Here is a 16,526-nt window from a genome sequence, read left to right as displayed (position 1 = left end):
TTTAATGACAGCATACATTATCACCTCTCGAACGTACAGGTAGACCACTGTCATGATTACCTCTTGAACGTACAGGTAGACCACTGTCATGATTCGCAGTTCCATTAAAAGATGTGCAGCAATTCTCAAGAGGTTGTAGATTTGTAAGTGTCCTCAATCAATCTCACTGTTGTGATAATGTTCAGTTGCCATATAAAGACAATTTTGAAATTTTCTGCAGTTTTTTCTTAATAGCATAGTATTATCTGCATACATTAGCACTGAGCAATGTCGTTGTCTGAGGTATTCTCTCATATCAGTTGTAAAAATGATGTACGGTACAGATTCCAAGATTGAGCCTCTTGTTGAACTCCTCTGCCCGACTGTTGAATTGAATTGAAAATAATTTTATTCAAAGTACAGTGGTATACATTGAAAGACGTCATTAGAATAAACAAACTTAAAAACTAAAATAAATAATGTCTGTGTGTGTGTGTGTGTGTGTGTGTGTGTGTGTGTGCGTGCGTGTATTTAAGATGTGTATTCAAAGATGGCTTGAATTTTTCGGGCTTGGTTGTCTGTTTTAAGTCGGATTTGCGGCATTGTATTCTACTAATAAAGACCTTTAATTTGATGTGCATATCAACTTATGCTTCTATTTAAGATTTTTGAAAAAGAATGGAAAAGACGGTAAAAGGCAATTCGAATAATGTACAATTAATAAAATAGTCTCATCAAAGCGTTTTTGTTGAACATGTTAAACATTATATATTATGGAAACCATAACATATGTTCTACAATTTCTAAATTGAGAATTACAAAAGAGGAAATATCAATATAACACCGACTATTATGCAACTAAATTTACCAGAGAAAGTCTTATATCACTTCCCATAAGTGTTCTTTTATGAGGAAAATATAAAAACATTCCAAAGAAAACTTGGATTTGATATCCAATTTGATAAAATTAAAGAAATGTATGGAACAAGATAGTTTTTGTTAGTATAGTTTTATGTTTATTTTTAAATGTATATGTATGTAATTATGTGTGTATGTGTATATTTTCAAAATTTAATTTAGAATATTTCCTTTGATCATAAGAAGTAAGAACTTAATTTTAACCCAGCTATTATTTAATATATTTATTTAGTTGTAATGATGTTGTTCTTCATACAATTGTATATACCTATAAACAAAGAACAATTGAATCTTTGATTAATATTACATGAAAGATTAAAAATGTTAACCCAGAATGAATTATGCTTGAGAAAATCAATGCTAAAAGCACATTTGTCTGACTTCTGTAAAGTGTAATTGAGTTATTTGATCTGTCACAAATTTAACTATTTATAAGAGAAATTAAAAGTCTGTGTGAAACTGTTTGATACAGGAAAGACGCTAAAAGACTGCCTCTGCTTGTACTTTCGAATGAAAGAGAATGCATTCACTGGAAGCAAACCGTACCCAAGCGAGCCTCTGGAAAATATGCTGCAGCAGACACTGGGCTCTGAAGCTGTCATGGCTGATATAAAACACCCCAAGTGAGTGACTACCTAGCCATGTTGTTAGATTATTATGTTGTTTGTTCACAGCGAGAAGTGTAGCAGAAATTCTAATCAAACTGCACCCCGGCGATCCCATGGAGATCATGCTACAACATGTTCTTTTAAGGCTAATCTCAACTACTTTTTCCTAAATGGAACTATGCAAACTCATCACTTATATTTAGTTGACCAGTTCACTTTCCCACATATTACAGTAACACTTTCTTTAAACTTCATAACACAGTAGTATGCAGTTCACAGGAGGTTATCATTTGATTGGCAAACTGAGAATGCTGTTTCACTGCTTATGGATTTATGCTGTACTAATTTGAGTTTCCACTACTCATGCATTGTGCCTTCTTATGATTAGTAATGGTCACACTTAATATCTGCAACACGGAGCAATATCTGCAACACGGAGCACAGTAACTGCTGAGCACTGTCTGAAGTTTATGTCAGATGGACATTCCTTTCCAAACTAGTGACACAGAGTGCTCTGAATTTGCTGTACACTGTCTGAGGTTACAGCAGATGGACATTTGTTTCCAAACTATTGACACAGAGTACTCTGTATTTGCTGCACACTATCTTGAGGTTACAGCAGATGGACATTCCTTTCCAAACTAGTGACACAGAGTGCTCTGAATTTGCTGCACACTGTCTGAGGTTACAGCAGATGGACATTTGTTTCCAAACTATTGACACAGAGTGCTCTGTATTTGCTGCACACTGTCTGAGGTTACAGCAGATGGACATTTGTTTCCAAACTATTGACACAGAGTGCTCTGTATTTGCTTCACACTGTCTGAGGTTACAGCAAATGGACATTTGTTTCCAAACTATTGACACAGAGTGCTCTGTATTTACTGCACACTGTCTGAGGTTACAGCAGATGGACATTTGTTTCTAAACTAGTAACATGTAGTGCCCTGTATTTTCTACACACTGTCTGAGGTTACAGCAGATGGACATTTGTTTCTAAACTAGTAACATGTAGTGCCCTGTATTTTCTACACACTGTCTGAGGTTACAGCAAATGGACATTTGTTTCGAAACTAGTGACACAGAGTACTCTGTATTTGCTGCACACTATCTTGAGGTTACAGCAGATGGACATTCCTTTCCAAACTAGTGACACAGAGTGCTCTGTATTTGCTGCACACTGTCTGAGGTTACAGCAGATGGACATTTGTTTCTAAACTAGTAACATGTAGTGCCCTGTATTTTCTACACACTGTCTGAGGTTACAGCAGATGGACATTTGTTTCTAAACTAGTAACATGTAGTGCCCTGTATTTTCTACACACTGTCTGAGGTTACAGCAGATGGACATTCCTTTCCAAACTAGTGACACAGAGTGCTCTGTATTTGCTGCACACTGTCTGAGGTTACAGCAGATGGACATTTGTTTCTAAACTAGTAACATGTAGTGCCCTGTATTTTCTACACACTGTCTGAGGTTACAGCTGATGGACATTTGTTTCTAAACTAGTAACATGTAGTGCCCTGTATTTTCTACACACTGTCTGAGGTTACAGCAGATGGACATTTGTTTCTAAACTAGTAACATGTAGTGCCCTGTATTTTCTACACACTGTCTGAGGTTACAGCAGATGGACATTTGTTTCGAAACTAGTGACACAGAGTACTCTGTATTTGCTGCACACTATCTTGAGGTTACAGCAGATGGACATTCCTTTCCAAACTAGTGACACAGAGTGCTCTGTATTTGCTGCACACTGTCTGAGGTTACAGCAGATGGACATTCCTTTCCAAACTAGTGACACAGAGTGCTCTGTATTTGCTGCACACTATCTTGAGGTTACAGCAGATGGACATTCCTTTCCAAACTAGTGACACAGAGTGCTCTGTATTTGCTACACACTGTCTGAGGTTGCAGCAGATGGACATTTGTTTCAAAACTAGTGACACAGAGTACTCTGTATTTGCTGCACACTATCTTGAGGTTACAGCAGATGGACATTCCTTTCCAAACTAGTGACACAGAGTGCTCTGTATTTGCTGCACACTGTCTGAGGTTACAGCAGATGGACATTTGTTTCTAAACTAGTAACATGTAGTGCCCTGTATTTTCTACACACTGTCTGAGGTTACAGCAGATGGACATTTGTTTCTAAACTAGTAACATGTAGTGCCCTGTATTTTCTACACACAGTCTGAGGTTACAGCAGATGGACATTTGTTTCTAAACTAGTAACAAGTAGTGCCCTGTATTTTCTACACACTGTCTGAGGTTACAGCAAATGGACATTTGTTTCTAAACTAGTAACATGTAGTGCCCTGTATTTTCTACACACTGTCTGCGGTTACAGCAAATGGACATTTGTTTCGAAACTAGTGACACAGAGTACTCTGTATTTGCTGCACACTATCTTGAGGTTACAGCAGATGGACATTCCTTTCCAAACTAGTGACACAGAGTGCTCTGTATTGGCTGCACACTGTCTGAGGTTACAGCAGATGGACATTTGTTTCGAAACTAGTGACACAGAGTGCTCTGTATTTGCTACACACTGTCTGAGGTTGCACCAGATGGACATTTGTTTCTAAACTAGTAACATGTAGTGCCCTGTATTTTCTACACACTGTCTGAGGTTACAGCTGATGGACATTTGTTTCTAAACTAGTAACATGTAGTGCTCTGTATTTTCTACACACTGTCTGAGGTTACAGCTGATGGACATTTGTTTCTAAACTAGTAACATGTAGTGCCCTGTATTTTCTACACACTGTCTGAGGTTACAGCAAATGGACATTTGTTTCGAAACTAGTGACACAGAGTACTCTGTATTTGCTGCACACTATCTTGAGGTTACAGCAGATGGACATTCCTTTCCAAACTAGTGACACAGAGTGCTCTGTATTTGCTGCACACTGTCTGAGGTTACAGCAGATGGACATTTGTTTCGAAACTAGTGACACAGAGTGCTCTGTATTTACTACACACTGTCTGAGGTTACAGCAGATGGACATTTGTTTCTAAACTAGTAACATGTAGTGCCCTGTATTTTCTACACACTGTCTGAGGTTACAGCAGATGGACATTTGTTTCTAAACTAGTAACATGTAGTGCCCTGTATTTTCTACACACTGTCTGAGGTTACAGCAGATGGACATTTGTTTCCAAACTAGTGACACAGAGTGCTCTGTATTTGCTGCACACTGTCTGAGGTTACAGCAGATGGACATTTGTTTCTAAACTAGTAACATGTAGTGCCCTGTATTTTCTACACACTGTCTGAGGTTACAGCAGATGGACATTTGTTTCTAAACTAGTAACATGTAGTGCCCTGTATTTTCTACACACTGTCTGAGGTTACAGCAGATGGACATTTGTTTCTAAACTAGTAACATGTAGTGCCCTGTATTTGCTGCACACTATCTTGAGGTTACAGCAGATGGACATTCCTTTCCAAACTAGTGACACAGAGTGCTCTGTATTTGCTGCACACTGTCTGAGGTTACAGCAGATGGACATTTGTTTCTAAACTAGTGACACATGAGTGCTCCTGTATTTGCTACACACTGTCTGAGGTTACAGCAGATGGACATTTGTTTCTAAACTAGTGACACATGTAGTGCTCTGTATTTTCTACACACTGTCTGAGGTTACAGCAGATGGACATTTGTTTCAAACTAGTGACACAGAGTGCTCTGTATTTGCTGCACACTGTCTTGAGGTTACAGCAGATGGACATTCCTTTCCAAACTAGTGACACAGAGTGCTCTGTATTTGCTACACACTGTCTGAGGTTACAGCAGATGGACATTTGTTTCTAAACTAGTAACATGTAGTGCCCTGTATTTTCTACACACTGTCTGAGGTTACAGCAGATGGACATTTGTTTCTAAACTAGTAACATGTAGTGCCCTGTATTTTCTACACACTGTCTGAGGTTACAGCAGATGGACATTTGTTTCTAAACTAGTAACATGTAGTGCCCTGTATTTTCTACACACTGTCTGAGGTTACAGCAGATGGACATTTGTTTCTAAACTAGTAACATGTAGTGCCCTGTATTTTCTACACACTGTCTGAGGTTACAGCAGATGGACATTTGTTTCTAAACTAGTAACATGTAGTGCTCTGTATTTTCTACACACTGTCTGAGGTTACAGCAGATGGACATTTGTTTCTAAACTAGTAACATGTAGTGCCCTGTATTTTCTACACACTGTCTGAGGTTACAGCAGATGGACATTTGTTTCGAAACTAGTGACACAGTAGTGCTCTGTATTTGCTACACACTGTCTGAGGTTACAGCAGATGGACATTTGTTTCTAAACTAGTAACATGTAGTGCCCTGTATTTTCTACACACTGTCTGAGGTTACAGCAGATGGACATTTGTTTCTAAACTAGTAACATGTAGTGCCCTGTATTTTCTACACACTGTCTGAGGTTACAGCAGATGGACATTTGTTTCTAAACTAGTAACATGTAGTGCCCTGTATTTTCTACACACTGTCTGAGGTTACAGCAGATGGACATTTGTTTCTAAACTAGTGACACAGTAGTGCTCTGTATTTTCTACACACTGTCTGAGGTTACAGCAGATGGACATTTGTTTCTAAACTAGTAACATGTAGTGCCCTGTATTTTCTACACACTGTCTGAGGTTACAGCAAATGGACATTTGTTTCGAAACTAGTGACACAGAGTACTCTGTATTTGCTGCACACTATCTTGAGGTTACAGCAGATGGACATTCCTTTCCAAACTAGTGACACAGAGTGCTCTGTATTTGCTGCACACTGTCTGAGGTTACAGCAGATGGACATTTGTTTCTAAACTAGTGACACATGTAGTGCCCTGTATTTTCTACACACTGTCTGAGGTTACAGCAGATGGACATTTGTTTCTAAACTAGTAACATGTAGTGCCCTGTATTTTCTACACACTGTCTGAGGTTACAGCAGATGGACATTTGTTTCTAAACTAGTAACATGTAGTGCCCTGTATTTTCTACACACTGTCTGAGGTTACAGCAGATGGACATTTGTTTCTAAACTAGTAACATGTAGTGCCCTGTATTTTCTACACACTGTCTGAGGTTACAGCAAATGGACATTTGTTTCGAAACTAGTGACACAGAGTACTCTGTATTTGCTGCACACTATCTTGAGGTTACAGCAGATGGACATTCCTTTCCAAACTAGTGACACAGAGTGCTCTGTATTTGCTGCACACTGTCTGAGGTTACAGCAGATGGACATTTGTTTCTAAACTAGTGACACAGAGTGCTCTGTATTTTCTACACACTGTCTGAGGTTACAGCAGATGGACATTTGTTTCTAAACTAGTAACATGTAGTGCTCTGTATTTTCTACACACTGTCTGAGGTTACAGCAGATGGACATTTGTTTCTAAACTAGTAACATGTAGTGCCCTGTATTTTCTACACACTGTCTGAGGTTACAGCAGATGGACATTTGTTTCTAAACTAGTAACATGTAGTGCCCTGTATTTTCTACACACTGTCTGAGGTTACAGCAGATGGACATTTGTTTCTAAACTAGTAACATGTAGTGCCCTGTATTTTCTACACACAGTCTGAGGTTACAGCAGATGGACATTTGTTTCTAAACTAGTAACATGTAGTGCCCTGTATTTTCTACACACTGTCTGAGGTTACAGCAGATGGACATTTGTTTCTAAACTAGTAACATGTAGTGCCCTGTATTTTCTACACACTGTCTGAGGTTACAGCAAATGGACATTTGTTTCGAAACTAGTGACACAGAGTACTCTGTATTTGCTGCACACTATCTTGAGGTTACAGCAGATGGACATTCCTTTCCAAACTAGTGACACAGAGTGCTCTGTATTTGCTGCACACTGTCTGAGGTTACAGCAGATGGACATTTGTTTCCAAACTAGTGACACAGAGTGCTCTGTATTTGCTACACACTGTCTGAGGTTACAGCAGATGGACATTTGTTTCTAAACTAGTAACATGTAGTGCCCTGTATTTTCTACACACTGTCTGAGGTTACAGCAGATGGACATTTGTTTCTAAACTAGTAACATGTAGTGCCCTGTATTTTCTACACACTGTCTGAGGTTACAGCAGATGGACATTTGTTTCTAAACTAGTAACATGTAGTGCCCTGTATTTTCTACACACTGTCTGAGGTTACAGCAGATGGACATTTGTTTCTAAACTAGTAACATGTAGTGCCCTGTATTTTCTACACACTGTCTGAGGTTACAGCAGATGGACATTTGTTTCTAAACTAGTAACATGTAGTGCCCTGTATTTTCTACACACTGTCTGAGGTTACAGCAGATGGACATTTGTTTCTAAACTAGTAACATGTAGTGCCCTGTATTTTCTACACACTGTCTGAGGTTACAGCAGATGGACATTTGTTTCTAAACTAGTAACATGTAGTGCCCTGTATTTTCTACACACTGTCTGAGGTTACAGCAGATGGACATTTGTTTCTAAACTAGTAACATGTAGTGCCCTGTATTTTCTACACACTGTCTGAGGTTACAGCAGATGGACATTTGTTTCTAAACTAGTAACATGTAGTGCCCTGTATTTTCTACACACTGTCTGAGGTTACAGCAGATGGACATTTGTTTCTAAACTAGTAACATGTAGTGCCCTGTATTTTCTACACACTGTCTGAGGTTACAGCAGATGGACATTTGTTTCTAAACTAGTAACATGTAGTGCCCTGTATTTTCTACACACTGTCTGAGGTTACAGCAGATGGACATTTGTTTCTAAACTAGTAACATGTAGTGCCCTGTATTTTCTACACACTGTCTGAGGTTACAGCAGATGGACATTTGTTTCTAAACTAGTAACATGTAGTGCCCTGTATTTTCTACACACTGTCTGAGGTTACAGCAGATGGACATTTGTTTCTAAACTAGTAACATGTAGTGCCCTGTATTTTCTACACACTGTCTGAGGTTACAGCAGATGGACATTTGTTTCTAAACTAGTAACATGTAGTGCCCTGTATTTTCTACACACTGTCTGAGGTTACAGCAGATGGACATTTGTTTCTAAACTAGTAACATGTAGTGCCCTGTATTTTCTACACACTGTCTGAGGTTACAGCAGATGGACATTTGTTTCTAAACTAGTAACATGTAGTGCCCTGTATTTTCTACACACTGTCTGAGGTTACAGCAGATGGACATTTGTTTCTAAACTAGTAACATGTAGTGCCCTGTATTTTCTACACACTGTCTGAGGTTACAGCAGATGGACATTTGTTTCTAAACTAGTAACATGTAGTGCCCTGTATTTTCTACACACTGTCTGAGGTTACAGCAGATGGACATTTGTTTCTAAACTAGTAACATGTAGTGCCCTGTATTTTCTACACACTGTCTGAGGTTACAGCAGATGGACATTTGTTTCTAAACTAGTAACATGTAGTGCCCTGTATTTTCTACACACTGTCTGAGGTTACAGCAGATGGACATTTGTTTCTAAACTAGTAACATGTAGTGCCCTGTATTTTCTACACACTGTCTGAGGTTACAGCAGATGGACATTTGTTTCTAAACTAGTAACATGTAGTGCCCTGTATTTTCTACACACTGTCTGAGGTTACAGCAGATGGACATTTGTTTCTAAACTAGTAACATGTAGTGCCCTGTATTTTCTACACACTGTCTGAGGTTACAGCAGATGGACATTCATACAAGAGTTTAAATATGTTAATTTATAATTATGAAATAATTCAGATTTCAGATTATAAATTTGATTTAAATTTTTTGCTACTTTACTTTCATTATTAATCACAATTTTACATCAATACATCAACATATATTAATGAAAAATCAAAACTGGCTATGTGTTGATTTCTAATTCTGATTCTCGAGAAAATAACTGTAAAGTAAAAGAAAACAGGTAACGGCTATACTTATGTTTGTTCCACATTACATTTCTTAAAAGTGTTGATATATTACTTCACATTTTTAGTCTTTTTCATTGTGATTGTACATGCCACATTGATTTATTTTGTTTAAGAGTTTCGATGTGGCACATTAAGTTGCAGCTTGTATTGCAGTCTAACTTTTTGTTGACTGATCTTTCTTAGGATGTAATATTTCATGTCACATAGAATTGCAGGTTTTTGTTGTAATCATGATTGTTATCTTTCTATACCGTACTATAATTTGTTCAGTTATTGATGGATATTGCTCTGTAATACGTTAACCTATTAGAGACTAATTTGTTTGGTCGTGCGTGACTCAGTGGACACAATACGCATTGACTGCAGAACAGTAATTAAACCCAGTGTTTATATTATTATTATTTATAAAAATAGTGCACACAACCGATACTGTAAAGTGTGAAACTAGATGCTGTTAATAAACAGCTGAGGAAAACAATAGATCAATAGCGTTAAAATAGTGGAGAGTAAATTCAGCTGATTCATTAGCTTCTATATACAACTGCAATTTATAGAATATTTTATTTATAAACATGTTTGAAAAACTAATGGAAGGCTGTTATTAAAAAATATATATAGTAGACTAGTAATGACGCTCACCCATTGTACAATACATTATTAGAACTATTAGGAGATAAACTTAAAAACAGATTGATTTTCCAACCTGAACTCATCACCGCTAAGTCCAGTTATTGCATGATAAGATGTTTCGTCAGTGATCTGCTATGGGTTAAAGTCTGATTATGACTTTTATACCTAAATCTAAATATAAAAATATGAAAAAACCATGAACGTGAAATTGTTTCATTTTGGAATTTTTAAGTGTTTTACTGTGCATAACTTTAATGTTGTTACAACATGCATTAAGTACATTTCTCTGGTGGCAGGTTGATGATCACAGGGGTGCTGTCAGACCGGAAGCCTGTAGAACTCCATTTGTTCCGCAACTATCTTTCACCCAGCGAATTGGTAGACCCAACAGAACCAAGTGGAGAGTACGCAGCTCCACCATCCATGCAGGAGCAGCTGTTATGGAAGGCTGCTAGGGCAAGTGGAGCAGCACCCTCGTACTTCAGGTAGTTAGCGTAGTCCTGCCACTCATGTTGCAGTAGCTGTTGTTGAAGGCTGTCTGGTCAATGGGGAAGTGCCATTGTACTTCTAGGAGGCAGTTGTCCCAATCATCAAGTTGTTAGATAGTGGACCTACAGGATAGGTTGTTCAGTGTATCTCATTTCCTGTTCTTTAACCCTTTGCACGCCAAGTAATTACGTATATGTTTTGCCCTAGCGCCAAATTACTGAATATTTAATTTTTTGAAAACTGTAAAGCCATTTTTTAAATTGTTTAAGTAATTGATTTAAAGAATAAAAAACCATAAAATGCTTTTATGGGCATTTTTTTAAACGAAATATAGATATTTTTCTATTTTAAGGACCAGTAGGTATGAAATGAACGAAAACGTTATTTTGATAAAACTGTATAATTTTTACAAACGTATACCGGTACATGAAATAGATATGATATGTAATAAGTAAATAAATACACATTTTGGAAAACTGTTTTCTGTTTTTTTTTACGAATAATCGTCCAAAGTATGTAACCCCAAGAACGAAATCGTCAAAGTCCGGATCGTCTGCGTTAGCCATAATTATGGCAATACGTATACATTCACAAGTTACGTCAAAATAATAAATAATAGTTATTACTATAGTAATATTTTTAATAGTTCACAAGCACTAAACGTAATATAAACTAATAAAACTGTAAAAACATAAACTGTCAGTGAGCAGGAACACTAGACATACAACTTCACGAAATGGCGGCGCTTCACGAAATGGCGGCGAGTATAATCGCTTTAGGCGTTTCGAGAAGTACGGGAAACAAACATGAATAGAAAGAAACAGCTGTTACCGATCGATACTCCTCAAACGTTCAGTTGGCACGTTAGCTAATGCACTAAGCAGCAAAAGTGACTTTCTCTGTCATCTAGCAGCAAATTCGACAACTATTAAACTATCTAATGTTGTAAAATGTAGTTCGCGATATAACTCGCTATGGGCGCTGTACGGACTTTTATGCATGCGAAAAACATATTGTGTATTGTTTTCTTCGATTTCTCAATGCCTATCAGAGAACTATACTCTACAAATGTTGGTTTCTAGAACAGTAATGAATGCTTTTGGTCTGTGACAGGGCATTTGGCCGGTTCATCGATGGAGGCCTGATTGCCAACAATCCGACGATGGATGCCCTGACCGAGATCCACGAGTACAATGCAGCACTGAAGGTGGTGGGGAGGGGGTCGGAAGTCAAACCACCCACAGTTGTGGTCTCCGTGGGAACAGGCTGTGTTCCAGTCAAAGAGGTTAGGTTGGTCTGTGTGCACAAAGGTTCCAATCATATACTGAATTAGTGCAGTTTAAATAGTTCAGTACAGTACATGTTCATAGGCCATAATGTTTACTCATTATACCCATCACAACTATTCAAAATTCTGAAGTTTAGATTTTTACAATGCTCAATTACTTTTTGAATTATCAAAGAAGAAATATGTGATAAATGTTTAAATTTGTTCTTTTAAACTATATTATTTTAGACACTAATTTATCTAGAAAGTTCAACTAGTGCCATTGTCTTTAGTTTTTTTAATGAGGTATGGCTCGACCGTCCTTTACATATGAAAATCTTCAAAAAATTACCTCTACTCCCCCAAAGTCCCATTGTTGGGTGTTAAAAATGGTTTCTCGGCCCAGCCCCTATACATCATGAAATGGGTTGTTTGCCTCTCTCTGTATATGTCTTGGGAAGAAATATAAAAACTCATAATCGTGAAGGATGAAATGAAAAGAAATTGGATTTTGATGTTTTTGCAACAGCGGCCATTATTAAAGTATACTATTGCATTTAATTAACCCCAAGTATATTTTTCGGAAAAAGTGTCATTTACATGGATGTCAAGAAATAGAGTTGATGGAGATTCACATCAATGACGTTCTAATTAAACTATATTATACCTTTAACTTGGTACTTTAACTATTGTTGGATCCATTTCCAAAACAACTCAATAAATCAGTTCTAATTGCTCTCAATTATTTTTCATTCATTTATATTTTTAATTATGAATTTTTTAAAGCTTTTAATGATTGGATGTCTGTTTACAGTTGAATGGATTGGACGTGTTCCGACCAGAGACTCTGACCGACACAGTCCGCCTCGCCAGAGGCATCTCTGCGTTGGGTACGCTCCTGGTTGACCAGGCCACGCTAGCGGATGGCAGGATCATAGACCGCTGCAATGCTTGGTGCGCAATGATCAACGTTCCTTACTTCAGGTAAGCATTACGTTTTTTAACATGTTAACAGCGACACTGGATTTTGTTGTCCTCTGCAATTGGCAACATAAAACATAGCTAATTATATTACATTCTTGTGTTTTTATTACAAAAGTATGACCTAGAGTCAGAATCAACACTATGGAAATAAAATGCTGAATCAATTAAATGGTATGACACTTTCACCATTAGACTACTTTTACAAAGTGAGTGAAGCTGCCTTACCCATTAGTCGGTACCAAATGGAAATATTTTATAAGTTTAAATTTTAATTGTGTTTTAATATTACTTCCATAGATTTCTGCCATTTCATGACCCTACTGTTGAGAACTTTCTTCTACCTACATTTCCATGTTGGCTTTTCTAAAATGAATGTCTAACCAGTTTTAATGTAAATGCTAAGTTTGTAATTGAGTGCTCTTTTGTGAGAGTTTAATCTGTATTTAGTTTACTAAAAAACATTTTAAAATGAGTAATAATTTATTTTTTGTATAATATTATAATGTAACAAAAGTAACAAATATACAATATAACAAGATGAGGTCGTAATACGTGCCTCTTGTAAGCATTCACCTTGACTGATGCAAACCAGAAATATGAGAATAATTGGAAGAGGGGATAAGCTATGTAGAGGTGTAGGAATGAGGCATCTACATTGATGACAGTGAGGCAGAGTTCAGATTACTAAAATAACAGACTTCCTAAAGGCAAAATTATGTATGGCGATTGTCATGGTGGGTAGAGTACTTTTCTGCAAGGATCATGTGAGTTAACATAGTATAGCTGATGCAGACATGTGCACAGTTGTAGGGATCCTAGCTTTGAATTAATGTTCAGTGGACATCAAAGTTTCAAAATAACTAAAACAAAATTCAAGATAACCACATTTCTCTTCATACTGATATGATACGTAATACAAATGTAAGGAACTTAAAGAATAAGGATATAATACTTGAATAATTCATAGTTTTGGGATTAAAATATTGAACTCAATACATTGAGAAATTAATTAGGTTTTTCTATACAGTTACAAGTAAAAATAATGTTATAATGTTCTTCCAATGATTTATTCCACTGCATCTTTATTACGATTTTATTTATAGGTTTGATCTACAAAATGTGTAAAATATGAAACCAGAAACTCAGTTTAGTCTATAAAGAAATAGTCATAAAGAAATAATAACAGTTTAGTTTTAAAAATACACTGAACAAGTTATATTTTTAAATAAATTTTGCCTGTACCTATAATGTAGGGTGGAAATAATCACATTTCCAACAACTGATTCCGTTCACAAACAAAACCCTATTACAAACACTGTTTTTTGTCAGCCTGGACTATCTACTGCACAGGTAGTTTGAAAAAATGGGCCAAGAAACACAGCACTAAATTTACTACAAACATTTTTTATCCAGAAGGTAACGGTTTATTTGGCTTCAAGTTATTTGTCTGTGTTAAGGGATCACTTATAATGCTCCTTAATTTTTTTTAGTTAAACATGCCTAATTCTTTTTGTTTCTTTTAAGGTATTATGCACTTTTTAGTATTTCAAAACACTTACGTTACTTGTTATTGCAACTGTTCCAATTAAACTATGAAGTGAAATTCTTGTGTCTTTTCCTTCTGTATCTGCATGCTGATTGGCATGTAATGATGAGTTACTGAACATATCCAAATGTTGAGGTCAGCTCCATTGAACCTACCGCTCAGTGAAGCATCTGAAATCTGATGCTATCACAGACTTGACTCCTGGAATCTGAATGGATCTCATCTATCCCATACCTATTCAGAACTCTTGGTCTGTTTTAATGAAAGGAGGGATGTAAGAATTCTCAGTACATAGAATTTGGAAATCCTCCCTTGAAGATGGCCTTTTTTCTAATCCACATGAATAAGCTCTTCTCCAAGAAAGTTACATTATAAGTAACAGTAACACATCTTTATTCTTCTTTTTACTAGCACAGGGAACAAACTCATCTGCTCTGGGGAGCTTAAATGGTCTGGTCCCCTTCATCAGTTTTTTTTTTTTTTTTTTTTTTTTTTTTTTTTTTTTTTTTTTTTTTTTTTTTTTGAAACTCAATGTTTTGCTAGTCTTCTGGCCCAAACTTCATCTCTGCCCAACTGCCTATTTGAGAAGGCATGTCACTATTATTATCTCACATGATATTACTCTTCCCAATTACAGTCAGCCTACATCAGTAAATGAATTATTTCATTTTTGTTTCTTATACTGGTGTCTCTTTAGGATTTTTGTACTATTGATGCTTCTGGAAGGCTCCCCAGGTGACAAAATTGAATCTCTTTTGTTCATAAATATGCTAATATAAGTTCACCTTGTTATATAATACAACATTATATATTGTTTGGTTACTAGAGATATTAGAGTACTCAGTATTTTCAGAGGATTTGAGTCTGTTATATGACACATTCACTGTTCTCTAACCATAATGTAAAGAAAAAACTAATGTATACTGTCTACATTATTGGCTTGACTTTCGAAGACCAAATGTTCATGAAAATTGTAATTTCTATCTGTATCAAGATCCCAGCACACTTGATCTGACTGCCTGCTCTCACCAGGTTTTCGCCACAACTCTCTGAGGACGTTGCTTTGGATGAGAAGAGCGATGAGAAACTAGTCAACATGCTGTGGGAAACCAAGTCCTACATTTTCAGCAACGACAAAGCCATTAAACAACTTGCATCGCTTCTCAAGTGTGAAGGAGGCATTGGTCAAGGTAAACTATTTTAATTCCTTTATTCTGGCAAATAGTTAGCCCATTAAGTTCTACAATGAAATTTTTATTTTTAGAACCTTTGGTCGTTCATTGTATGAGTCATAACTTCTTACATAAAAAATACCAAGCCTAATAATGGTTTTATAATCTAATCGGTAAGTACTCTACATAATTATTTGCACTTGTAATAACCTTACAATGTTATATCAAACACATATCCTTAGGCTACGAGAACAATAGTGTTGGTGTGATTCATGCAACATTACATTCAGATCTGGATTAGATCTTAAATTTCAAAACCATATAATTAAATCTTTTTAAATCCAAAAATGTCTGGTTCTTGAATACTTAAAAGCTTAATAAAATTAAGTTAATTGAATCTGTAGGGTCATTTCATATGAAATTAGCACACTATTTAAAAAAGATTTACTTGACCCCCTCAGAATGTGATGAAATTTGTTATGATGGTAGACCTCATATAGTTTAGGAAATTTACCAATTTTTTCAAGTATCCATATTGTAAATTTGGAATATTTAGATAGGATTAGAAGTGTTTTATTGTAAAAGAGATAGCTTTCATTATAGGAATACTTGTAGAATGTTTTATTTACTTTCAAAAATGCACTTTTTAGAAAATTGAAATCAAAATTTGAATTTGATTTTTCAAAAAAACTTTTTATAACAAAGTATATTGTGTTGTATATCAACAGAAAGAGCATTTAAAACTGAGTAAATGACAACACTCCAATATGTCTAGCTAAATTAGGGGAAAAACTATAGTGAATTAAAAATATGTAGGTTACGTGTTTTTGGTGGATTTTTAGACACTTTACATAGCTCTAACTTTGAAATTGTTTGAGATATTTGGAAAAAATTGGCAATGTTTCTGATCAATATGAGGACAACCACCATACCTGATTTCATTAAATTCTGAGGTGGTCAGGTTTATAACCTGTGTTGATTGGATATGGAATGACCCTATAGGCCAAC

At 36.3% G+C, this 16,526-nt stretch overlaps 1 protein-coding gene across 5 annotated transcripts in view; it reads left to right on the top strand.

Annotated features, from left to right (window-relative positions):
• The window catches only part of LOC124353870 (85/88 kDa calcium-independent phospholipase A2), a 99,222-nt gene that overhangs the window by 43,877 nt on the left and 38,819 nt on the right, over positions 1-16,526 (top strand). For all 5 annotated transcript variants that reach the window (XM_046803907.1, XM_046803909.1, XM_046803905.1 and 2 more), the window contains exons 10-14: positions 1,370-1,520; positions 10,357-10,545; positions 11,663-11,834; positions 12,631-12,800; positions 15,379-15,536. In XM_046803907.1, coding sequence (XP_046659863.1) covers positions 1,370-1,520; positions 10,357-10,545; positions 11,663-11,834; positions 12,631-12,800; positions 15,379-15,536 — 840 coding nt within the window. The remainder of the gene's footprint in view (positions 1-1,369; positions 1,521-10,356; positions 10,546-11,662; positions 11,835-12,630; positions 12,801-15,378; positions 15,537-16,526) is intronic.

Source organism: Homalodisca vitripennis, chromosome 2, assembly GCF_021130785.1.
Source record: "Homalodisca vitripennis isolate AUS2020 chromosome 2, UT_GWSS_2.1, whole genome shotgun sequence".
Taxonomy (NCBI): domain Eukaryota; kingdom Metazoa; phylum Arthropoda; class Insecta; order Hemiptera; family Cicadellidae; genus Homalodisca; species Homalodisca vitripennis.
Note: the sequence above shows the minus strand (reverse complement) of the source record. Positions and strands in the feature narration are given on the sequence as shown.